This window comes from Girardinichthys multiradiatus, chromosome Y (assembly GCF_021462225.1).
Source record: "Girardinichthys multiradiatus isolate DD_20200921_A chromosome Y, DD_fGirMul_XY1, whole genome shotgun sequence".
NCBI classification, from domain to species: domain Eukaryota; kingdom Metazoa; phylum Chordata; class Actinopteri; order Cyprinodontiformes; family Goodeidae; genus Girardinichthys; species Girardinichthys multiradiatus.
The window spans coordinates 17,881,390-17,908,641 of NC_061818.1; the positions used below are offsets into that span (position 1 = coordinate 17,881,390).

The 27,252-nt window shown below is 36.7% G+C and overlaps 2 long non-coding RNA genes and 3 gene segments (V, D, J or C); all 5 read left to right on the forward strand.

The window, feature by feature from the left end:
• The first annotated feature begins 431 nt into the window (after positions 1 to 431).
• Positions 432 to 4,358, forward strand: LOC124864430. Its single transcript, XR_007037307.1, has 4 exons — positions 432 to 522; positions 2,420 to 2,689; positions 2,942 to 2,968; positions 3,071 to 4,358. It is a non-coding gene; the product is annotated as an uncharacterized LOC124864430 (long non-coding RNA).
• A 3,227-nt stretch (positions 4,359 to 7,585) lies between these two features.
• LOC124864929 lies at positions 7,586 to 8,030 on the forward strand. The segment is given in 2 exon segments: positions 7,586 to 7,634; positions 7,723 to 8,030. Coding segments are annotated over 2 exon segments (357 nt in total).
• A 3,487-nt stretch (positions 8,031 to 11,517) lies between these two features.
• LOC124864931 lies at positions 11,518 to 12,041 on the forward strand. The segment is given in 2 exon segments: positions 11,518 to 11,640; positions 11,725 to 12,041. Coding segments are annotated over 2 exon segments (366 nt in total).
• Positions 12,042 to 14,205: 2,164 nt separating this feature from the next.
• LOC124864427 lies at positions 14,206 to 17,891 on the forward strand. The gene is made up of 4 exons (XR_007037304.1): positions 14,206 to 14,582; positions 16,364 to 16,642; positions 16,861 to 16,887; positions 16,990 to 17,891. It is a non-coding gene; the product is annotated as an uncharacterized LOC124864427 (long non-coding RNA).
• Positions 17,892 to 26,063: 8,172 nt separating this feature from the next.
• Positions 26,064 to 26,535, forward strand: LOC124864422. The segment is given in 2 exon segments: positions 26,064 to 26,109; positions 26,194 to 26,535. Coding segments are annotated over 2 exon segments (348 nt in total).
• The last annotated feature ends 717 nt before the right edge of the window (positions 26,536 to 27,252 follow it).

Below are 27,252 nucleotides of genomic sequence, written 5' to 3' on the forward strand. Positions count from 1 at the left end.
CCCTCAGGTGGTGGTGAAGGTTTTTGTATTGGGATTTGTCAAAGTGATATGAAGTATACGGATACGTGGAAGACACACAGATATATCCCAGTACAAAAACTCCATGACAAAGCCCAGAGAGTAATTCATTTTTATTATCGAAAAGAAAAGCTAAAATACAGTATGTATCATTGGAAAATGAAATAGGAACTGTTTGCCACAAATTTAATTAGCTGGTTGACGTTTATAAGCTGTTTTAAAATCATCTAAATTAACTGAGGGCAAATACCATCCAAGTCCGTTATAACTTTAAGACCTAATTAATAATCAGTACACCACCTTTTTATTCCAAACTGTATATATATCCAAGGAACATCAGACTTATAAGATTTTAATTTGTGGTTTTTCAAATTTTTGGAGTTTTAGTTTTTCTCTTTTTGTGCTGCTTCATGTTTTTGTTGAAGGAGTCAGTGAAGCTGTAGCACTGTGATGATTACGTTCTTGACTACTGGGGAGCTGGAACCAAAGTTACCGTTGAGCCTGGTAAGAATAATCAAAGTTATTTACATCAGTTTTTGTTTTATTTCAATGCTTTATGCATTAATAGTTATAGAGCAAAAATGATTAATGCCATGCAGTTTTCTTAATGACAATGGAAAAACTGAAATCTGAATCCTAGTAACAATATTATTGTCCAGAGTGCATATGAGGCATAATTGTATTTAACATTTTTATATTGTTATGAAACAGTTAATACTTCCCGTTGGCTTTATTGGTGAGGTCAAAAATACATTATTTTGTTATAAGGAATATAGAAAAACCAGCACAACTTTATTTGTTAGATAAATTATGTATAATTATAAATGTTCTCAGGTTCAACGCGGCTCAGTTAGTGGGCCTGAACTAAACGTCGGCTGTCTGGGTCCGAATTTCCACCTGAATTATGTCACAGGAGTTAACTTTAATACGATTGTCTTCAGTGGAGCAAAAATAAATCATAAATACGCTAAAATAGACTCGTTGCAGTACAAACTCTTTCCCAAATTCCCCTGAACTAGAACATCAAGACAAATGCTCGAAACTAGGATGAGAAACACCGAGTAGTCCAGAATCCACCCGAAGGGTTTGGCCGCATTCTTAGATCCAGTGGAAATAAACTCTGCGTTTTGATATCAGCTTTCACTGATGGAAATCCTGCATTAAGATGTTCAGGCTCTCCAAGACGGACTGCAATTCCACCGACTTGCAATTTGAACGGTTGGCAATGTCTCATTTTAAATCCACGATTTAAATCTACGACTATTTAAAGAAATTAATCTGAATTCTACTCGTGATTTTTTTAAAGCAACAACTAGACCTTTAACTTGAATTGTCAAATATTGAAACAAAGTCTTGGAGACAGATACATGTTTTATTAATATTATACTGATGTTGTTGTGGAAACATTTTAAAAGTCCAAGAAATATGATCTTCAATTTGCATTTTCTTGTAAAATTTATAAAACTGATTCAGGCGTAATACCGATTTCCGAAAAGACAGACTTGAGCGATTAAGAAAAAAAATTAAAAATTAAAATAGAAAAGTCATGACAAATACTATATGAACATTTGGATTTATTCTATGTCTTCATCTACATAATATTTACATTTGTTTCTGAAATTATCAGAGTAAATTTCCATCTATCCACTATATCCTATCAGTGTAGCCTGGCTGCTGCGTCTCTCCAGCGGTCATTGGGCGAGAGGCGGGGTACACCCTGGACAGGTCGCCACTCCATCACAGACACACGGGATAGATAGCCATACACACACACACACACACACACACACACACACACAATCAGAGTCAACATTTCTCTAAAAACAAAACGAGCACTAAAGTTTCTCAATCAAAAAACTAAGTAAACTGTTTCTTTCACGATCTACATTAATAACCCGATTAAATTTATATCCCGAGAAATATTCTTTATTTAATTTTTGATCACATTTGGAAAAACTTAAAGGAACACTTTTTCTGGGCTATTTGAAGTATATATATACAATAGAGGAGTTCTTAAAAAATGTACAGATATGCTGCTGATAACAAAAAACATCGCTAGAAAAGTTTCGATATTTTAAACGTAGTTCTGTGCGTCTTTAAAAACACAACTTCGATTAAAATAGAAGGAACCAAAACAATCAAGGCAAAAGCTGTTATTTTTCGGTTAAACCCCTTCTTGTTTTACCAGAAAGTTTGATTTGCGGCATAATATAACTTGTATTTCTCTGTATACTTTTACATATACATGAACTTTGATGATCTATAATGTCTAGATTGCTGATGGAACATTAGTTTTGTCCTCCATGTTTTTGGAGTAACTAAACACAATCTTTTAGTGATAAACTTCTTAAATTATCCTTCCTTAGATAATTCATTTCTAGTTTACTTTGTCTCTGTACAGAAGGTCCAGATGTGACTCCAACCCTCTACGTCCTGAATCCCCAGAAACCCGGCAACACCCTGAACAAAGCGGATCAGCTGAATTCAGATGTCTGTCTGGTCACAGATTTCCATCCGAAGGTGGATGACGTGGTTCCAAAGGTGACAGGTGGTCCGGTCAGTGTGACCACTGATGATGCTGTTTCCTCAAAGAATAACAAATACAATGCAGCATTGAGAAACAAAACCATCCACTCCTGTGGGATGAACGGGATGTTCAGTGATGAAGCAGGTACCAAACTCACAGAGGTCTGTCAAAGTTCAGATCAAACTGTTTAGAGAGCTTGAAACTGTCAGCTGGTGAAAAGTGTTTCTGTGACTAAATCATTTAATTTTAACAATAAATACAGCAATAAAGCTGAATATTTAAAGAGGGAACCAGACTGATGGTTTTCATCAGACATGTTTCCACAGACAGATCAGCAGGAACTTTCAGAGTTTCCATGATGTTTGTGTGACTGATGTGTTTTCTGTCTCCTAACAGATGATGCATGTGGGAACATTTATCCAGGTAAGTCTGAACACTTCCTGTCTCAGTTTGGTTCCCCCACTGATACCTGCAGTCAGCTGTTAGCGATCAGTTCAGTCTGAACTCTGTTTCTCTGCCGTCCAGAAAAAGCCAAGCTGAACTTCTACCTGCTGCTGATGAACGGAGTCCGAGTGGTGTTCACCAAAGCTCTGGCCTTCAGCACCATCCTCACCATCAGAGGCCTGATCTTCTAAACTTGAGCCTTCAAGGCCTCTGTACAGACCAATATAACACCTGTTGTATAATCTGTAGAGCAAATTATCTCCCAAGAAAATATTTATTCCATTCATCTTAACAATAAAGTGCAGGTCTTGTCAAGACAAACAGTAAGGGCAGGACATTGTAAAATCTGAAACATTTTATATAATCTGTTAGACTAATGGTAAACACAAAACACAACTAATGCAGAGAAAAGTGGAATATAAAAAAAAGAAAATCAAATGTGTTAAAAAATGTAAAGGTGTTACCTTTACAGTTTTTAAATAATTTTTCAAATATGAAATATATATATATTTGTATGTTTTAAAGTAAATCTATTACATAAATCACATCTGCAATAAAAAGAAATAAAAATAAAAACAACAAAATGAGCGAACCTCTTGAAAAAAGAAATAATCTATTACTTTCTTTAAACCTTCTTGTTTTTGTATTTTTTCTCTAGACTTTTTTTCTCATCCATATGATTCACAATGTATTATGTTGAAGGAACTGAAAATGCACCTGAATAAACATGTGTTTCAGACATATTGCATATTTTGAATCAGAGAAGTTGAATAAAATTCAAATAAATGAGAACATCAGCAGAAAATAATGATATTTATTTCAGGATGTAATCACAGAATGAAAGTGTTTGTCACACAATTGGGAAATGTGGGTCCATGTGCAAACAATATTTGAAATACATTTAGGAAAAAAGAAGACATTAATTTGTATGTGTTTGCTTCATTGTTCTGTAATGCAAATAAACAACAATCATGTATTATAGGTAACTTTCTTATATTTTGCTCATATTTAGTTAATTTGAATTGTTTAATATCTTGCATGGTTATTTTACAGCATGTTTCTGTTTGTTTGTTCATGTCTTTTGTGACTTCTGATGTTTTCTTTCCTTAATCTTTCAAACCTCTTCATTAAAAATAGTTTAACAACATTGTTCAGTTGATCAACCTGCACATCCCCACTCAGTTTATCTTAAGCACTAATTATATGTTTTACTAATAACCTTGGTGAATCAGAGAAACCTCTCAGTTTTTAGCACTGCAGTTTCATCAGTTGAAACCACATTTAAACAGGAAGTTGAAAACACAGCTGAAAATCGGACAGAAACCAAGCAGCAGCTCAGTTTCACATTAAAACATTCTGGTTAACCTCAGCTCTGCTTGTTTCTTCTTTTCATACAACCTGCATAATCTTTTCACATCTGTAGGCTTCAGTTTCCATGTAAATAAAATCTATTTCATTGTTCTGCAGCAATATATTTTTCCAAGCTTCTTAAAGGAGATATGTCCTTGTCAATGCCTTTTCATCTCCATGCGGATTTTCTCCAAAAGTTTATATCAGTGAGAATAAACAATGTATCCCAGAAGGCTGGTTGGAAGGTAACTAATCTGCAACTCAGAAACTTTCTTGGACAAACAACAGCACAGTACTCAGTGTTCTAATGGATCATGATCAACAGAAATGAACTAATCATTAGTTTCAAGCCCTGTTTTTACATAAAATATTAATTTTCCAGCCCACTGTGGCTTTAAATAAATAATTAATCAATATAAAGTTTTAGATTTTGATGACATGTCTGTGTTTTGGGAGGTGTTTGGGGGATGGAGATCTCTCATTAAATTAATAAAAACACAGGAGGAAACAAGACTGAATCCCACATCTGTATAAAATCACAGTCTTATCTACCCAAACCTAACATCTGTTTAACACAACACAGTGTTTCTTAAAGGATAGTTATTTGTAGAAATACATAAGGCAAGCAGAGATTTGAGATTTGCTTTATCAATTGTTTTTACAAGGATGTAAATGTTCTCAGTATTATCTATTTCTAACAGATAAGGAATTTAAACCTCTGTGAGGATCTTTGTGTTAAATCAAATTACTGCAAATGTTTATTGTCTTATTTTCTTATAGCTGTTATATACATTTTATATGTGTTCATGTTTAGTATCTTGTACAATAATTTTAACCTAAGGTCAGGTTTAGCCTTTTTGAAAACAGTGAAAGCTGCTAAACCTAGAATCTTTTTAACCTTTGGAACAATCGTGTTCTCTAAACATAAACATAAGGTACATTTTAAATGCAAATTTTATTATTTCTGAAAATAAATGTTTTATTCTTTACACTTGCATAGACCATTCTCCTGTCTCATGCCCTTATGCAGGCCCAGGGTGTCAGCCATTAATGTTTGTATCAGGCAGTTAAAGTAGAAGAAGTGAAACTCTTATAAGATCACCTTCAACACCAACATGCGGTCTGTAGCTCTGCTACTGCATGGTGTGAGTCGCAGTCAGGCTGTTACATCGCAGTAGGATCCCATATCAGTTTGTTTATTTGAATGCACTATTATACAGGTATAAAGCGTAACCAGCTGACATAACGTGTTTCTGACCATCAAATGTCAGGTCCCTTATTCTGCCAGCAGCTACTGGATGGTCTGGATCGGGATATAGGACGTACGATTCACTGAAGTTTACTGTCACCTTTGTTTTTTCCAGTAAAACTGTGACTCTGAATGTAATAAATATGAAGCCAAAAGACTCTGCTATATATTACTGTGTGAGAAACCATAATGACAAAATCAAGCAGTGGAGCTGTACAAAACCCACAGCCTGAATACTTGTCCTATGACTTATTAACCAGAGGAGGCGCTCTTAGACTATAAACAACCTCAAAGCAGTTGAGAGAACAGTACTTCATGAGTTTTTTCATGTGTCGTGAATATTTCAGCGGTAATGAATGGGCAATTCTAATACAAGCCTGGTGGTGAAAAGCTGTTGAAAGAAATGGGCAATAAATCATTCCTCATCGTTTTGTGAAATGTTGTTTGGTCAAAATGTTTTATTTGTTTAAAAAAAAAATGACCTTAAGTCAAATTCTCAGACAACGGTCTTTGAATGTTCAGTATGGAACATTTTTAAATTTCATTCTAATCATAAAGAAATATTTTGTCTCATACTCAGAAGAAAGCTGTCCATTATTGGTGTGAAAAACAACGAAGCTCCAAAGGTCAATTATAGATAGAAATGTAAAAAAATCATAGAAAGTTATCTCTGTGTAAATCTAATTAGAACCATTCGACGATTTTATTTAACCTACTCTTTTAGATTCAGATTTTAGAGATACTCAATTTGACAAAAACAGACCTATTTTTTGACTGCATTTAAAGTTTGTTAGAAAACAAAAATAGATACCACAGATGCTATATGGAGAGATATTTCTCTGATTGTACATCTGTCATCTTCAAATCCTAAATCCTAAATTAACATCTTCTGTTTCAAAATTCTTTACTTGATACTTATATCATGCCCTGACAGTTGGTTGGAGTTTAGAGAATATTTCCGTCTGTCTGTAGAAAAAGATGACAGTCGTCTTATAGTTTGTGTGAGTTCAGTTAAACTGATGTGTTTCTTTCATTACACCACCAAATGAGAATCAAAAGGCATATATTAGCTTAAACATGTGTAATACTCTATAAGTAGCAAAACAAATTACCCAAATAAATAAATACAATCCTCTTAACAACAGTGATTGTTATAAATACTAAAGTCACAATAATTGCTCTTAGTTTATTTTTGTTGGTTTTTGTAGTCTAAATATATAATTTTACTGTTAGTAGGACCATCAGGGTGAAAGGTTATGTTTCTGTTTCTTATAGGTGGAGTGATATCAACCTGCAGCAGCCTCCCTCTGAGGTAAAAAGACCAGGAGAAAGTGTGAGGATTTTATGTGTTACATCAGGTTACAAGAGGACAGATTATTACTTGAACTGGATAAGACAGAAACCTGGGAAAGAAAGGTCTTGAGTGGATTGGGTGGATAGTGTGATTATTCACCCAATCCAGAGTATACAGCTGTTACTACCCATGTCAGCTCCTTTCAGGGCATCTTCAGCTTCCCTCAAGATGTTTCCATCAGCACTCAGTTCCTGCAGATCACAAGTCTCACCATAGAGGACTCTGCTGTTTACTTCTGTGCACAAGAGCCTCAGTGATTTAAATTATAAAACCTTCAATTAACTGAGTTCATAAAAAGCACAGAACAACACAGATTAGTGAATAAATGTGTATCAAAATAATAAAAAGTAATGAATATGCTTTTATATGTGTCCAGTATTGAAAATTAAGCTTTAACCATGACATTCTTTTGATACTTATGTCTTGCCTTTAATTGTAATCAACATAACAATTTTTGCGGTAAAATGATAACTTAAAAAAAAAAACATCAATCTTATAAATACTTTGGTCATTAAGTTTCACCAAATTGGAGATGAAAGTCAATTCTTCTTGTTTCTTTCACAGTGAGGAGGAGTTTATGCAAACCCAGATGTCCTCTACTTATACTTATGGCAGATTAGATCCTGACTGAACAGACTGAAGAATGAAGGGTTACGGGACAGGGCTGCTACTTCTAGCTATCTGCTGGGCAGGTGGAGATAATGACTGATTATTGTTCCTTTATGCTATCATAGCCATGTTTCTCACTCTTAAAGAAAGTCATTTTTATTATGTTTGCAGGTGTTGATAGTCAGACTCTGACACAGTCTGAATCAGCGGTGAAAAAACCAGGAGAATCCCACAAACTGACCTGTACAACTTCTGGGCTTTCATTCAGCAGCTATTGGATGGGCTGGATCAGACAGTCTCCTGGAAAAGGACTGGAGTGGATTGCTACTGAAGCTCAGGGCCGTCAGTACTACTCTCAGTCAGTCCAGGGCAGGTTTATTGTCTCCAGAGACGATGGCAGAGAGCAGCTGTTTCTGCAGATGAACAGCCTGAAGACTGAAGATTCTGCTGTTTATTATTGTGCTAGAGACCCACAGTGACTGAAGTTGGTTCAGCAGCTGCACAAAAGCCTAATGAACAACTGTGTTATGATGAAGAGCAGCTGCTACTTAGGGAAAGTAATAAAAATAATATTAATAATTTACCTTTGTTCGTATTTATGTTGGTATTATGTTCATGTTTGTGTATTAAAACCCAAAGTTTTTTTCCTACACATTTTCTTGTGATCAGTTTCCCCACTGAGAGTGTTATAATGTGTTGTCATTTAATCCTTATAAAGTTACCAATACATCAGTAATTTTATGTCCCTTGTGAAAGCATACATTTCAATGGCCATAATATCACTTTGCGTGGGAGATAATTTACATGGAGACATGTCTATAAATTATTCTGGAAGGACCAACTCAGACACTTTTTGCTTCTTTTTAATTAGCATTTGCAATAAATATATAAATAAGGGTATATTTTCACACTCACAAGCATAATGTTTAAGAGTTTCTATTTTCTGATGCTCAACATTAACTTAATAATTGTATTTTTGATGGTTTTACTGTTATTTAGCTGTTATTCAGCACACATTTCTTTCCCAATCAAATACAACTTATTATTAATTGTTTCTCTCTGTATTTATGGATATAAACACATTGTGCATGCTAATAAATTTAAATAGCCCTTGCTGCTCAAAGAAGCAGAAATTGGTTGCTTTTTGTGTTATGCTGTCTCCTAATGTTTACACTAGAAATATTAAGCACAATCTGTAGCTCTGCATTGATATTAATAGGGGCTGGCAGAACATAATGCAGACACTTGCATTTTTCAAAGTAAATAAAGGTTTTACATATGCAGATATATGTTTATGCATTATCAATCAGCAGTTCTTTGTTTACTTAATGTGTTTTATTCTAGATGTTAGCTCTATAACTGTACTGCCTGAAGAAACATCTGACCGTTTTAATTGGGCAGCTGGAGAGAATGAGTTGTGACTGTAGAAGATTCATCAATAAACAAGTCCAAAGGTAACTTACACAGTTTTAGTAACACAGTGACTCTGAGTGGACAGAATATGCAGACTAAAGATGCTACTGTGTGTTACTGTGCCAGATTCCAACTGTGTCAAAGATCAGTGGCAAACCTGAACAAAAACTCTTCTTGAACACGTCTGAGGAGGCCACCGGAGGGGTAGCCCTGAGGCCAGGGTTACCAAGAAATAAACAGTTCTCCTGGCTGCTCACTGTAATTTACAAGTCCTTCTCAAAATATTAGCATATTGTGATAAAGTTCATTATTTTCCATAATGTCATGATGAAAATGTAACATTCATATATTTTAGATTCATTGCACACTAACTGAAATATTTCAGGTCTTTTATTGTCTTAATATGGATGATTTTGGCATACAGCTCATGAAAACCCAAAATTCCTATCTCACAAAATTAGCATATTTCATCCGACCAATAAAAGAAAAGTGTTTTTAATACAAAAAACGTCAACCTTCAAATAATCATGTACAGTTATGCACTCAATACTTGGTCGGGAATCCTTTTGCAGAAATGACTGCTTCAATGCGGCGTGGCATGGAGGCAATCAGCCTGTGGCACTGCTGAGGTCTTATGGAGGCCCAGGATGCTTCGATAGCGGCCTTTAGCTCATCCAGAGTGTTGGGTCTTGAGTCTCTCAACGTTCTCTTCACAATATCCCACAGATTCTCTATGGGGTTCAGGTCAGGAGAGCTGGCAGGCCAATTGAGCACAGTGATACCATGGTCAGTAAACCATTTACCAGTGGTTTTGGTACTGTGAGCAGGTTCCAGGTCGTGCTGAAAAATGATATCTTCATCTCCATAAAGCTTTTCAGCAGATGGAAGCATGAAGTGCTCCACAATCTCCTGATAGCTAGCTGCATTGACCCTGCCCTTGATAAAACACAGTGGACCAACACCAGCAGCTGACACGGCACCCCAGACCATCACTGACTATGGGTACTTGACACTGGACTTCTGGCATTTTGGCATTTCCTTCTCCCCAGTTTTCCTCCAGACTCTGGCACCTTGATTTCCGAATGACATGAAGAATTTGCTTTCATCCGAAAAAGTACTTTGGACCACTGAGCAACAGTCCAGTGCTGCTTCTCTGTAGCCCAGGTCTGGCGCTTCTGCCGCTGTTTCTGGTTCAAAAGTGGCTTGACCTGGGGAATCCGGCACCTGTAGCCCATTTCCTGCACACGCCTGTGCACGGTGGCTTTGGATGTTTCTACTCCAGACTCAGTCCACTGCTTCCGCAGGTCCCCCAAGGTCTGGAATCGGCCCTTCTCCACAATCTTCCTCAGGGTCCGGTCACCTCTTCTCGTTGTGCAGCGTTTTCTGCCACACTTTTTCCTTCCCACAGACTTCCCACTGAGGTGCCTTGATACAGCACTCTGGGAACAGCCTATTCGTTCAGAAATTTCTTTCTGTGTCTTACCCTCTTGCTTGAGGGTGTCAATAGTGGACCTCTGGACAGCAGTCAGGTCGGCAGTCTTACCCATGATTGGGGTTTTGAGTGATGAACCAGGCTGGGAGTTTTAAAGGCCTCAAGAATCTTTTGCGGGTGTTTAGAGTTAACTCGTTGATTCAGATGATTAGGTTCATAGCTCGTTTAGAGACCCTTTTAATGATATGCTAATTTTGTGAGATAGGAATTTTGGGTTTTCATGAGCTGTATGCCAAAATCATCCGTATTAAGACAATAAAAGACCTGAAATATTTCAGTTAGTGTGCAATGAATCTAAAATATATGAATGTTACATTTTCATCATTACATTATGGAAAATAATTAACTTTATCACAATATGCTAATATTTTGAGAAGGACCTGTAAAAATGCCATTTATTTGCAACTTATATAACTGTTTTAGTGACTTATAAAGTGTTTTCTTCAGAGGTTTTTTTCTTAATTTTACACATTTTTAACACATTGAATTACACAATATTTATACCTAGCAACAGCAATAACTACTACTCCACCCCATATTTTTCTCTAAAACCTGATTTGAATGTGGCATCTAGATGCTAAATGTTCATAAGTTGGTCTCACTAACTTGCACACACACACACACACACACAAACACACACACACACACACACACACACACACACACACACACACACACACAAACAAACACACGCTGAAGAATACAAGCCTTAACAAGATGGTTTTCCTTTATTTATTAAAGTAGTTTTACATTAAAATCAGGTAAACATTAGAAAAAAAAAAATGGGTTAAAACCTTTTTAGGTGAGAACCTGCTTCCAGATCACAGTTTTTCACAGAGTAAATATATAAGCAGCAGACCACCAGGCTGAAACGACTATAATCAAATATGTGTTTGATTTCAACAAATTAGAAATGTTCAACTCTGCTTTTGTTCAGTTTCTTCTCCCACAGGAATCTGGAGTTTAATTATTTTTTTAACCTGTAATATTAGAGGGGAGGGTTTATGCAAACTCGTCTTCTCTTAAAAGCAAACCATCAGCAAGTTCTCATTCAGTTTATGGCTGAATGAAGAAAAACAAAATATTTTCACCTTTTTTTATTACCATCATACAACAATAAGTTTTTTGTCATAGGATGGAGAAAACAGCCATTTGGAGTTTTCTTTTTGTAGTCTTTATTCACAGTGAGATTTTCAGTTCATTATTTTGATATTTATCTAATGATTTTTAATTTAGGCAAATAATGAACCCAAGATGTGTTCTTACAGGAGTCTGGAGTGAGATCAAACTGGATCAGTCAGCCTCTGTGGTGAAGAGACCTGGAGAGACAGTAAAGATGTCTTGTGTCATCTCTGGTTACAGCATGACAGAAAATGATATCAGCTGGATTAGACAGAGAGCAGGGAGAGCTCTGGAGTGGATTGGGTATATGAGCACCGGTAACAACAATCCCAGATATGCCAGCTCCTTTCAAAATCGATTCACTATGACTGAAAATGTCCCCAGCAGCACCCAGTTCCTCGAGATCAGCAGCCTGACAGCAGAAGATTCTGCTGTTTACTTCTGTGCTCGAGAAACACAGTGACTGAAAGCAGTGGAGCAGCTGCACAAAAACCTCAACAACAATGTGAAGTCATGGTCAGGGACATCTGGGTGTGGTGGCTAAATAAATCTCATGTTTATGGATTAATTTATTATTTATATATTTTTTTGATGATGATGAACAGTTAATGAGAACATTTCACTCACAATTAGTTTGAACACTGTATTTATTAAAGCGAAAATAGAAACCGGGAAGAATTTAATTGTGTCTTATTAAGACAAACTATATTTGCAGAGTTTGTATATTTGTTGTTTTTTTTTTTTTTTTTGTTGATTCAGCCAAATAACTTCAAAGAAGGTGTGTCTTTCAGGGAGGCATCTGGTGACAAGTCTTGTAAAATTTTAAACTGTATCTTTGCCAAGTAAAGACACAGAGGTATGTCTTTAGTTCAGTTTTCTTTTATGTGTAAATAATTCAATGGTTAAGTCGATTAGGAAAGGTTTTCCTCTGTAAATACTCATGTACTGGACATAAAATGTCTGGACAGATTAAGTCTTTTTTTTTTATTTAGAAGACCAGTAAAGTCTATTCTCTACTTAAAGACACAAGTCTGCCCTATTGAAATCAAAATAAATACAAAACAAATAAAAACTCATTAGATTAAGGAATCTTGTGGAATTTTTAAAATCAGTCGTTGCCTTTCCTGAGCTGGCTTTCCTGAGCTGCCTTACCTGAGCTGGCTTTCCTGAGCTGGCTAACCTGAGCTGGCTTACCTGAGCTGGCTTACCTGAGCTGGCTTACCTGAGCTGCCTTACCTGAGCTGGCTTACCTGAGCTGGCTTACCTGAGCTGGCTTACCTGAGCTGGCTTACCTGAGCTGGCTTTCCTGAGCTGGCTTTCCTGAGCTGCCTTACCTGAGCTGCCTTACCTGAGCTGCCTTACCTGAGCTGCCTTACCTGAGCTGCCTTACCTGAGCTGGGTTACCTGAGCTGCCTTTCCTGAGCTGCCTTACCTGAGCTGCCTTTCCTGAGCTGCCTTTCCTGAGCTGCCTTTCCTGAGCTGGCTTTCCAGAGCTGCCTTACCTGAGCAGCCTTACCTGAGCTGCCTTACCTGAGCTGCCTTACCTGAGCTGCCTTACCTGAGCTGCCTTTCCTGAGCTGCCTTACCTGAGCTGGCTTACCTGAGCTGGCTTTCCTGAGCTGCCTTTCCTGAGCTGCCTTACCTGAGCAGCCTTACCTGAGCTGCCTTACCTGAGCTGCCTTACCTGAGCTGCCTTACCTGAGCTGCCTTTCCTGAGCTGCCTTTCCTGAGCTGCCTTACCTGAGCTGGCTTACCTGAGCTGGCTTACCTGAGCTGGCTTACCTGAGCTGCCTTACCTGAGCTGGCTTACCTGAGCTGGCTTACCTGAGCTGGCTTACCTGAGCTGGCTTTCCTGAGCTGGCTTTCCTGAGCTGCCTTACCTGAGCTGCCTTACCTGAGCTGCCTTACCTGAGCTGCCTTACCTGAGCTGCCTTACCTGAGCTGGCTTACCTGAGCTGGCTTTCCTGAGCTGGCTTTCCTGAGCTGCCTTACCTGAGCTGCCTTACCTGAGCTGCCTTACCTGAGCTGCCTTACCTGAGCTGGCTTACCTGAGCTGCCTTTCCTGAGCTGCCTTACCTGAGCTGCCTTTCCTGAGCTGCCTTTCCTGAGCTGCCTTTCCTGAGCTGGCTTTCCAGAGCTGCCTTACCTGAGCAGCCTTACCTGAGCTGCCTTACCTGAGCTGCCTTACCTGAGCTGCCTTACCTGAGCTGCCTTACCTGAGCTGCCTTACCTGAGCTGCCTTTCCTGAGCTGGCTTACTTGGAGGTCACATTAAATGCTACAGTAGATGAGTCTAAAGGTGACACTGCAACATAATTTACCCAAACCAGAATAAATTAATAATCTATAGAAACACAAACCAGTTTGAGGGGAATAATGTTGCAATTTTGTAAAACAGCTTTTTTGAGAAATAAATCGTTGATGTTAAATAAACAAGCAACCTTGAATAAACAAATAACATTTAATGACAGCCTTAATTATGCTAGTTGGTTATGTTTTATCCTCCCCTCTAATGGTGGTGTAGGTTTTTGTAAAAGAGTCTGTCACAGTGTTATCGGGGCACAACGTTACACACCCACACAAAAACCTCAGCGCAAATATATAAGAGAAAAATACATTAATGTGCGTAGAAATATATTGAATATATGATTAATTATTAGTTACTTGTTTTCTTTGACTAGTTTAGCAAGCTGTCTGTTTTTTGAATTATAAAATCTGCTGTTTTAACTTTATTGATACAAGATATTAATTCAAGCTCATTTTTGTTTAAGACCTGATTAAGAACTAATACAAAATGGATTTCAATACAATATCAAAAATATGGCACACTAATTAGAATTGCAAGAGTAATTTGAGTTTTCCTACATTTTATGTTTTTTTGCCTGTTTTGCTTTTCCTGTTTTTCTGCTGCTTCATGTTTTTGTTCAGGCAGTCAGTGAAGGTGTAGCACTGTGATTATGGGTTTGACTACTGGGGAGATGGAACTACAGTTACTGTTGAGCCAGGTAAAATAATTTAATCACATTCATTACAATTAGTTTTTTATTTGGATTTGTTCATTATAATGTTTCTGTGGGGTTTATTTATGACATCTCACTCATAATTTACATAAAACTGCAGCCTGAATACTTGGATGATAATTTATAAAACAATATTAACTTTAATTGTTGTATTACCATAATGTTCTGCAAGACCTTCTCAGAGCTTGTTGTTAATAGAAATCTCCTCTGAATAATTGTTTTTTATAAAGGTTTGAAGAAAGCATCGATTGATAGAGATTAATATACGGACAACATAAAAATAACTTGTTTAGCGATATTTGTTGAACAGTTGTAATTACCAAAAGACAAAATAGGAAAATGTCTCATCAAACATTATTATTTTAAACATCGTTGTTTTAATTATTATAAAATCCACATGAATTCATTCAGTGCCAGTCTTACAGTGTTGCTTAAATCAATAAAAACAGCCATAAGAGCAAAGGGTCCAAAACGTTCTCAAATTCAAATTATAAAAAAATAATTACGACATTTTGTACAGAAATCAGACTTTAAACGAGTCCAAAAATTAGATGCGTAATTTGCGCGAAACAAAACAAACAAAACAAAAAAAAAAAAAATACAGCATTATTTTGTCAGTAATAATAATAATAAAAAAGTTTCAACAATATGCTACCTTCTGTGGTTGCATTATGAAGGTTTTAAAATGAGGCATTTTGCGACTCTAGAAGTAGGGCAAACATTTTAAATTGTGCTCATGAACCGGAGCTGACTTCAGCAGCCACACAAAACCCTCGTTAAAAAACGTATTTCCAGGATCTACTTTGACTGAAAGGACGGCGACCTCTCCGTGTTAAAATCTCGGATGAAGTTTCTTCAAATGTTTTTGTAGCCGACCTCCTATATTACTGGATTATATGATTCCCACCATACTGGAGCGCATGGAAAAACACATTCAGGATCCGGAATCGTTCCCTTCTTAACTCCCTGGTCCGAACTGCAGATAGGTGGGCTGCATTCTTAGACCCACAGAAATGAATCTCAACCAGCTCTCAGCAGAAAGAAGTTCAAGCTCTCCGTAACATTCAGCCAGGCGGAGAAAGATACACGGTGAAGAAAATTTATAATTACAATCAGACAATTTATTAATTACATTGGTTAAATGTTTACATAAAAAAGATGTATAAAATGAGACGAGAATAGAAAATAAAAGAAAACTAAAGAAGTAGAGGGATTTTAAACAAGTATTCAAGGGTAGCTAAATCTGTATATTATATCTGACTGCACGTTTCTCATTTGATGAGCATTGACATAAAACATGTTAAAGTACCAGAAAAAACGTAGAAACACAGTTTGTTCCAAATCAGTAAATTTGATGCTGTGCCGTAAAACAAAAAAAAACAAAAAAAATGTGAAGCCTAAATTTTCCTTTAAAATTGCAGAAACAATGTGTGAAATAGCTCAAAATTGGCGGAATCATCCTTAATTCTTCTTGATGACAAATATTTAGAGAAAATGACCATGTTTCAAAAAATGTCACATAAAAAATTCTGTATATCCCTTTTTCTGCAAACATATCATCTGAACACAAAACCGTTTTGTATTGAGATACAAAATGAATATTATTCTTCCTTCAAGAACTTAACAGTGAGAACCAAAATCACATTCTGTGAAATATTCTATAAATTTGAAAAATCCCCTGCTCCCCCCCAAAAAAAATATATATATATGACAATGAATCGGTCTTTAATTTTAAACTGGTATCTGGTTCTCTTTGTTCCATACAGAGGGTTCCTCTGTGGCTCCCTCCCTGTCCGTCCTGAGTCCCCTGCAGAGTCCTGGCTACCCCCTGAAGACAGCAGACGAGCTCGGTCCAAATGTCTGTCTGGTCATAGATTTCCGTCCGAAGGGGGACGACGTGGTTCTGAATGTGAAAGGTGGTCCGGTCAACGTGAGCACTGATGATGCTGTTCTGTCAAAGAACAACACCTACTACTTTGCTACATTCATGAACGAAACCATCTACTCCTGCGGGATGAACGGGATGATCGGCAACAATGAAGCTGGTAACAAACTGACACAGTTCTGATTTTGAAACTGTCATCTGCAGAAAAAGTTTGATGAAAAATGTGATTAAATCACATCATTCTATCACTAAACTTATTTATAAAGCTGATTTTTTTAAGGAAGAAACCAGGCGATGGTTTTCATCAAACATTTTTTCAAAAACTTTCAGAGTTTCCATGATGTTTGTGTGACTGATGTGTTTTCTGTCTCCTAACAGATGATGCATGTGGGAACATTTATCCAGGTAAGTCTGAACACTTCCTGTCTCAGTTTGGGTCCACCACTGATCCCTGCAGTCAGCTGTTAGCGATCAGTTCAGTCTGAACTCTGTTTCTCTGCCGTCCAGAAAAAGCCAAGCTGAACTTCTACCTGCTGCTGATGAACGGAGTCCGAGTGGTGTTCACCAAAGCTCTGGCCTTCAGCACCGTCCTCACCATCAGAGGCCTGATCTTCTGACACTGAGCCTTAAAGGCCACGTTACAGGCAGTCAGCAAATTCTTTCTATTTTTATTATAAGAAAAAGCACCAATCATTTTAGAAAATATTAACAAGAAGGAAACTAACTTTATAGACTAAAACATTTGCTGTGAGCTATTTGTCTTTTATTTGTCTCTCATTGTCGACCAATGGTCAAAATAAAACATGAAATAAAACTAAACCATAGAGAATCAAAATCCACATACTGAATAGAAACACAGTAATATTATAATTTTACTTAATTTTACAAATTCCTAGTTGATGAGGCGAAATCACTTAAAACAAAAAAAAGAAAAATGTCAAAACCAATAGTAATACATTGTTCTTCTTCTCTTTTTTGGATTCAGAAAGTGCATCACTGTTTTGATAATTGAGGTCAGTAATATAAAAATGAATTACTAAAAAAAAGTAATTATTAATTGTAGGTTCATGTTCTTACATTTTGCTACGGTGTGTGTTAGATAAAATATTGTTCATGTTGGAGGGAAAATGTTCTTTAGAGCTTCTTCAATTTATTTTAAGTTTTATTTTCTATAAATTAAATATCAAAACAGTGTGTGTTACATATCTCTGTTTTATTTGAACAAACTTGTTCTTTCCTTAATCCTTTAAACCTCTTTACCTTTCTCATTTAACGTCTGTTGGAAGGCTTTTTCAGTCAACTATAGTTGCATAACCCCTACATCTAGCCCCCTATTCAGGGTATTTCCAGTAATAACTAAATGTGTCAATAATAAACTTGATGATGCAGAAACTTCACTGAAAGATAAACGTTATTGCAGCAGTTTCATCTGTTAAACCCACACATCAACAGGAAGCTGACAGAAACCAAGCAGCAGCTCAGTTTCACATGAACAGAAAATAGTTGTTAGCTTCAGCTCTGCTTGTTTTTTCTTACCACACAATGTACATAATCTTTTCACATCTGTTGACTTCAGTCACAGCAGGTTTCCACAGCAGCACCTGTATGCAGTAATCTCTGATTTAGGGCTACTTAAAAAAACAGCTACATCCTCCATTAAGTGTTGTTGCTGTCTTCTGCTGCAGGTTTGCTGTATTTTGTCTCAGAACCAAATTAAAATGTGTTTAAGAAGACTGGTTCTATTGCTTTTTCTTTAGCTTTTTGAAATCTTAAAAAACAAGTGTCACTTTGAAAGATGCAGCAATAAAATAAAATTTGGGGCAGAATAATACTCTTGTACCATACTACAGAAAATAATATGAGGCACCGAAGCTGATTTCCATAAAATATATTAACAATTTGATTGTTTTGTATTAAGGATGTCTCCTATTAGATACTTTTTTTAATTTGGTGGTAAAGACTGCATAGCAGTAAAAGTAGTGTCTAGCAGTAGTGTCTCCCCTATGCATGTGTGTGTGTAGCCCTGTGATGGGCTGACAACCTGTCCAGGGTGTACCCAACCTCTTACTCAATGAACGCAGGAGACCACCATTTGCATTATTTATTGAATTGCAATTATTAGCAGAGCCTTGCAAAAATACTATAGTAATTCAGATTCATCCAAAGAAAGTAAAAGTTTGAATTTACATGCTTTAATCTTTTAGAGGTATTTCAAACCTTTTCCAGTTCATTTTGTTTTCTTGCATAAAAATGTTAATGATGAATAAGTGTTCTGTATGTGCTCTGTTAGTACAAACATAATCTTTTGATGATAAAATATTTTATTAAAAACCTGCATATTAGGTAATTTGAAATAAAACTTTTAATATCTTTAAATTGGCTGAAAATGATCGAAGGAAGACCAGAGAGCATACAGGAATATAGTAAAGAATGTCAGCAGGAGAAATCAAATTAAAAGTATTCTTTCTTCCTCTAATAATAACAGAAAGAAATATGCCAGTTTTATACATTCATTTAGAGAAACCTATAGCAGTTTCCTATTAATACATCATATGTGATGTGATTAGATAGCCAATTTTGATAGGCTAGCCTATCATTATGCAAATGAAACATTTTGCTCCATAGGCTTGATCTTATGCTTTCAGCCAAAGATGAACAGATGTTTTCATCAGATCATCTTCAACACCAACATGTTCCTTCAGGCTCTACTGCTGCTGAGACAATACAGCATGATTGCATCGCACTGATGGTATACTGTCGGTAACAGGTTAGTTTTAATTGTTTCGTCCACAGATGTGAAATGTGAACAGCTAACACAACCAGCCTCTATGACTGTGCAGCCAGGTCAGTGTCTGACCATCAGCTGTCAGGTCTCTTATTCTGTCAGCAGCTACTGGACACACTGGATCAGACAGCCGGCTGGAAAAGGATCGGTTACACATGCACCAAATGCCGCCCAATCTACAAAGAATCTTTAAAGAACAAGTTCAGTTTTACAGTGCAATCTTCCAGTAACACTGTGACTCTGTATAGACAGAATCTACAGCCTGAAGACTCTGATGTGTATTACTGTGCCAAAGAGCTGCATTGACACAAGCAAGCAGCAGAGCTGTACAAAACCTCCCAGAGCCTGAACACCTGTGCCACGAAGACACCAGAGGAGGCGCTCTAACACCATAAAGAAATTTAAGGCCGGTTCTCTTTCATGTTGAATATGGAAGCACACCACAGTTAAATTTTACCCAATTTTAAATAAAGGACATGTTTTTCCTTAGACTGGAAGAAAATATGTATAAATGTAGTTTTGCCTTCTGTATTGTTGTTAAAACAACAACAACAAAACCTTCACCTATCACCTTCGTTACAGAAAACCAAAATGTCCTCAAAAGTTATCGCTGGAATGGTTTGATTATTCTAATTGCGGAAACATAAAAGTCTTCAACCTAAATGTTGAAGTTAACCAATATTTATGACATTAGTTTCACAAACATTTTGGCAATAATTAAATTTCTAAAATATAGTTTTTTAACAAAACCCAGCAAAAAATATGTGGTTTCAGTTAACAACAGTAATGCAAAAGAAATCAATAGACCTATAATAACCTAATAGTTACCTTTGACAATATTTGTTTACACATCTGCCTCTTTAAATCTAATGCCAATGCAAATTTCCAGAACTCCCAGCGTATGTGTGCCTTCTTCATTAAAGGGAAGAGATTCATTCACACCTTTAGAATTGAGATGAAGGTCAGACCTCTGCCCTCTAGGTTGCATAATTTTCTCACTAGATCAGCTTCTTTTTATTTCTAATCTATCTCTTTTAGTTTCTGGTTCTTTGTCAGGTTTTAACAGCACAGACCTTGGAGTCCAATCCTGCCACCTCAGTAGTGAAAAACCCTCAGGAAGTTGTCAGTCTTTCCTGCTCAGGATCTTTTTTTTTGGACAGTATGGAATAAACTGAGTGGATGGGTGTCATTTGGGCTGGTGGAGGTAAAAACTTTAACAACAGTGTCCAGGGACATATACAAATTGCCAGAGACAGCAGAAACAGACATCATATTGTATCTGACGATGTCCAACCGGAAACCAGACTCTGTTGTATATCACTTTGCTTTGAGAGTTGTTAAGAGTAGAGCTGATAATATGAGTTCCATTAGCACACATGCAAATAATGAGCATCCTAAAAAAGTAGCTGATGATATTGTTTGTGATTTCCTGTTTGTAAAGTTCTGCCAACATGTAGGTTGTTTTCCTCTTTCATAGGCATATCTGAGAATGTGTATGATCTATGGGTCAGTGGGTCAGTTCTGTTTAAATAATTCAATCAATTAATTGTTACCGGATGAAAGTGAGTTTGTTACGTGTTTGGTATTATCTAGTTTAGTTTGCATTCCTTTAATTTTAGTCTCCGGTTTACTTCACCCTGTTGATTACCTAAGGATGAAGGGATACGTTGTTGTGGTACAGGTGAGCAACAACAGCAGCAGCAGAACTCATCACCTGCTAAATCCTTCCCCCCTGTTGTTTTTCCTCTTCTTTAAGGAGAATCCTGCTGTAGTGTGTCTCTACACCTGCAGGTTTCCACTCATTACGTCTGTTGCCTTCACTGGATTTAGGTTTTAGTAGTTTTAAAAGACAGAATTTTGGCAGCAGGACTTCCATTATATATATACAGGGGTTGGACAATGAAACTGAAACACCTGTCTAACCCTAACCCTAACCCTAACCCTAACCCATAGTGTGGGAGGTTTCATGACTAAATTGGACCAGCCCGGTAGCCAGTCTTCATTGATTGCACATTGCACCAGTAAGAGCAGAGTGTGAAGGTTCAATTAGCAGGTTAAGAGCACAGTTTTGCTCAAAATATTGAAATGCACACAACATTATGGGTGACATACCAGAGTTCAAAAGAGGACAAATTGTTGGTGCACGTCTTGCTGGCGCATCTGTGACCAAGACAGCAAGTCTTTGTGATGTATCAAGAGCCACGGTATCCAGGATAATGTCAGCATACCACCAAGAAGGACGAACCACATTCAACAGGATTAATTGTGGACGCAAGAGGAAGCTGTCTGAAAGGGATGTTCGGGTGCTAACCCAGATTGTATCCAAAAAACATAAAATCACGGCTGCCCAAATCATGGCTGAATTAAATGTGCACCTCAACTCTCCTGTTTCCACCAGAACTGTCCGTCGGGAGCTCCACAGGGTCAATATACACGGCCGGGCTGCTATAGCCAAACCTTTGGTCACTCATGCCAATGCCAAACGTCGGTTTCAATGGTGCAAGGAGCGCAAATCTTGGGCTGTGGACAATGTGAAACATGTATTGTTCTCTGATGAGTCCACCTTTACGGTTTTCCCCACATCCGGGAGAGTTACGGTGTGGAGAAGCCCCAAAGAAACGTACAACCCAGACTGTTGCATGCCCAGAGTGAAGCATGGGGGTGGATCAGTGATGGTTTGGGCTGCCATATCATGGCATTCCCTTGGCCCAATACTTGTGCTAGATGGACTCGTCACTGCCAAGGACTACCGAACCATTCTTGAGGACCATGTGCATCAGTGGTTCAAACATTGTATCCTGAAGGCGGTGCCGTGTATCAGGATGACAATGCACCAATACACACAGCAAGACTGGTGAAAGATTGGTTTGATGAACATGAAAGTGAAGTTGAACATCTCCCATGGCCTGCACAGTCACCAGATCTAAATATTATTGAGCCACTTTGGGGTGTTTTGGAGGAGCGAGTCAGGAAACGTTTTCCTCCACCAGTATCACGTAGTGACCTGGCCACTATCCTGCAAGAAGAATGGCTTAAAATCCCTCTGACCACTGTGCAGGACTTGTATATGCCGCAAAAGGAGGCCCTACACCATACTAATAAATTATTGTGGTCTAAAACCAGGTGTTTCAGTTTCATTGTCCAATCCCTGTATATATATATATATATATATATATATATATATATATATATACATACATAAATATATATATATATATATATATATATATATATTTATACGGTATGTATATATATATATATATATATATATATATATATATATATATATATATATATATGTCTTAATTTAGCTGATAAAAATCTATCTATATTCAAACAATTATCATATCTTATTTGAAAAACTATTAACAGGTCATTGTACATGGTGATGTTGAGTTTTTGGTATTCTTTGTTTTATTTTTTTTTCTCTGCTTCAACAAAAATTATTTAAACGAAATAGTCAACAGCAGACTCCCACAGAGCATGAGGACCTGCACAGAAGATGATTCAGTTATTGGGATCTGGTGTGAGCAGAAAAATACAAATATCAGAAAAATACAACTGTCAGGACGGCAGCATTTATGTGATTCCATCCAACAACTAGTTTGTCTGTCATTGCCTTTCAGTTTTTGTCTAATCAGTTTAACAAATACAAAAACGTTCCCCTTTAATTTTAGTTTAGATGCAGTCAGATGTAGTGTCACATCTAAGACCAACCAGTTTGCATTTATTTTCTTCATTATATTCATGTTAATCTTCTATTGAGGCATAGAGTAAAGGCTTCATTCACACTTTCAGTTTCTAGATGATAGTCAGACTGTTTCGATGGCAGAACTGTACTGTCTGCTGTCAAACTGTCAAAACATATTCCTTTTTAATTTTATTGTGTTGTTTGATTCATCATAAACATAATTAGCACCCTATTAAAACAATAACAGATGTTGTGGTTTGTGATTTTGTGTTTCCTAAGATTCTGTAAATTAGCGATTCAAAGAAAAAAAAAGGTTTCATCTTGATTTAAACAGTTTTTTTATAGGTTTTCTAGTGATAATCCACTATTACTGAAACACCACACTCTGCCAGCAAAATACCAGCTTAAATTTGCACAACTAAACACAAAAAGTATCATATTTATGAATCCACATAGAGATATGTACTGTAGCTGTATCCTTTTTGAAAATAAAACCCAAAAAAACAACAACATGGGAAGTTTACAACAATGGGATGGTAAAATACTGTAGAAGCCATTTTTGACTGGTTGGACTGTCATTATGCAAATTCAACATTCACATTTAAGGACTTTATCTCATGCTGTCAGTCACAGAGGAACATAAACTGTGATTGGATCATCTTTTACACCAACATGTTCTCTGTGGCTCTGTTGCTGCTACTGGCTGCTGGATCCTGTGAGTTTCACTGAGACACATTATGATTACGCCACATTCTTACTGACATTACACTTTAAAGTAATGTGATTTTGTCACCAACAGGTGTGAAGTGTGAGCAGCTGACACAACCAGCCTTTATGTCTGTGCAGCCAGGTCAGACTCTGACCATCAGCTGTCAGGTCTCTTATTCTGTCAGTAGTTATCACAACCACTGGATCAGACAACCTGCAGGAAAAGCAATGGAATGGATGGGTGTTATCTGGAGTGGTGGAAGCAATGCATATGCCAGCAGTGTTCAAGGACGTATAGAAATCACCAGAGACAGCAGTAAGAACATTGTGTATCTAACACTGTCCGCCATGAAACCAGAGGAGTCTGCTGTGTATTACTGTGCCAGAGAGAGACACAGTGATCAATGGCTGTACAAAAACTCTTTACAGAGCAGAAGTGACTTTAGCACACATACAAATGCAAAGCATCCTGTTAAAGCAATAAATAATGTTGTGGTTTGTGATTTCCTGTCTTTTAGCTTCTTTCAACAGGTGGTTCAAGAGAAGAAATATTTGTATTTATTATATTCTTGCAGATGTGTAATTTAATCGGTAAATTTGATATGGGCACAAATTCATGAAATGTTTTGACAAGAAGTTTTTTTGCAAGGCATTGCCGTGGTCTTAGTATCATACCTTTAACACCCAATATATGAGTCTGTTAGAGGCATTAAATTATGAAATGTGATGGTAAAAATCACATTTTGCTTTTCAGGTGATTTCCTGCAGATGTTTGCTGGTCTTGTATTCCTGGAACTGTGATTGAGACCAAATAAAGACAGTTTTTAAATAAACAGCTAAATGGCATTTTAATTAGCATACTTGGTGAGATTTCACATCTATTCTCTAAAGGAAAAAACATAATTTAAAACTTAACATGAAATGAGGTTATGAAGTTGGCATATCAAAATAATAAATGATGATTAATTGTACATATATACATACATATGTTTCAAGGAAAACTTACCCTGAACAGTGGCCCAGTTACTCCTGTTTTGATCTTGAACTTAAAAAAATACATTTCATTTTTGTCCAGCTTGCATAAGGGAAATACCAAAAATAAACCACATAAACAATAACTCTGGAATCCAAAAAAAACAACAACAAATCATTATTTATTTCCATTGCATTATGACAAGGTTCATGCCAAAAATAAATAAAATATTCTGTGAAGATCTGCATGATGTTTTAAAGAACTGAAAATGCATACAGTCAGCTGAAATAAACTCATTGCACACCTGAAAATATTCTTTGCAGAAATACATGTCATGTATAATGTAATGTGAGATTGGTTGTTTTTCACTTCGAAGAGGAGGGACTGATGCAAAGAAATTCCTTCTATCTTTACATGTTTATAAGAGAGTTTATCACTCGCAGTAAATCAGTGATAAACACACTCTAGACTGAGCAGAGACAAAAGGCTTCTACAATGACCCGACCTGAGGTTGTCATTGCTTTTTTCATTCTTTCAGCTAACTGGGCTGGTAAGAACTTCAAGTGAGAAATGCAGAATTATTGAGTTCAATTCATAATGATCTGTGTGTCTGCAGGTACTGGTGGTCAAACACTGACTAAGTCTGAACCAGTGGTTAAACGTCCTGGAAAATCCCACAGACTGACACGCACATATTTAGGGTTTAGTGGGAGTCCAAATTTCACTGGTGCTGCTACTCACTCAATAGTAGCTGGTTTGCTTTTCATTCCATTTACTCTCCCCTGATTCAGTTTCGTACTTTTCTTCTTTCGCCTCATATTTAACTTTCTCCTGACAGATATAAGAGGACAGGAGTAAGGGAAATGAGGCGACATTATAGAAATATGACAAACAGGTAGTGTCTTGCAAAGAAAAACATTCATGTGAAATCACACATTGGTGATTAAAGCTGATGCATCACTTGGTTTAGTGCAGTTTAACCTTGTATTTCATGATGTCATACGATTTTGAGACAGACATTAAACATTAGGAAGAATCCCAGTTAACTGAGTTGATGAACAGCACCAAACAGGACTGACTAACCCTAACCACCCCCCTTTTTTTCCCTTACAAACAATTAAAATTTTAAAACAAAATATGAAAAAGGAATATAAAGTGGGTATTAGAATCAAAGTCATATTTACATAATAGGATACATTATATTACATCACATATGGTTTGAATACAGAAAGTATAAAAATAGATAATATTAATATTAAATTAAATAAACATTAAGAATACAATATGTGTGGTATAGGAGCAGATCTGTTAGACCAACATTGTCACATTGAAGGTTTGATCACATACAGATCTGCCCACCTCCTACCTCCTAGTATATAAATGCAACAGTATGGAGTTGATTTCACAGGATGTCTAGTTCATCAGTCAACATGTTTTGTGCTGCTCTGTTCCTGCTCCTTGCAGCTGCTGGTGAGTTTAAAAAAAATATCTCAGTCAGTAATTTATGTTTTAAACATCTTTCATAGTTTCTGACAAAACATGTTCTTCTATCAGGTGTGAAGTGTGAACAGTTGACACAACCAGCTTCTGTGACTGTGCAGCCAGGTCAGACTCTGACCATCAGCTGTCAGGTCTCTTATTCCATTAGCAGCTACTACACAGCTTGGATCAGACAGCCTGCAGGAAAAGGACTGGAGTGGATTGGAAGCGCAGCTAGAGGATCTACAACATACTACAAAGATTCTCTCAGAAACAAATTTAGCCTTTCTACAGATTCTTCCAGCAACACACTGACTCTGAATGGACAGAATATGCAGCCTGAAGACGCTGCTACATATTACTGTGCAAGAGACCCACAGTGACAAAACCAAACAACATAGCTGTACAAAAACTCATCTGAGCTTTAACACATGTATTATTACTTATTAACCAGAGGCGGCGCTCTTAGACCATTGATAAGATAGCTGTTAAAGGTTTCATGATTATTTTAACCAAATGTCTCAACAAACATTTCATAATATTATGGCAAGATTGTAAAAAATAAATATTTCTAACGATTATTTACAAATGAATTTGTTCTGTCCGAAAAGGTTTAATATTTTAATTACACAGCACGGATGTTAATGTTGTTTTGTCTCCTGTCAAATCCAAAGTGGGAAGTCTCTGCCTTGTTCTCAGATAAGATCATGTAATCAGAGGAGTCGTATTGTGTTTATTTAATACATCACAGCCAATTAATACATGTTGCTGCATCTTTCTTATTGTCTCATGTCAGTAACATCTTTCTGTGTAGCAGCAAGAAATCAGAGCGTACTTCTATAGAAAAATACATGTGATGGATGGATGTGCTATGGTGACACTGGTTAATGTATATTTTTCTTTGGTACAGAGACATGTTAATAATAAAAAAAATAGGTTGTACAAGTGCATTAAAATAGTAAAACTAAAATAGTCCTATGATGATAATCCATGTTTTAGATTTTTTTTTTTATCATGTTTTGTTGTTTTTTTTAAGGGAATTTGAAATACAAATTCTATTGTGTTTCTTATGTGGAATTCAAAGGGAAGAATAGGGAGAATATAATAACTTAGTAACAAAACAAAAAAAAAATC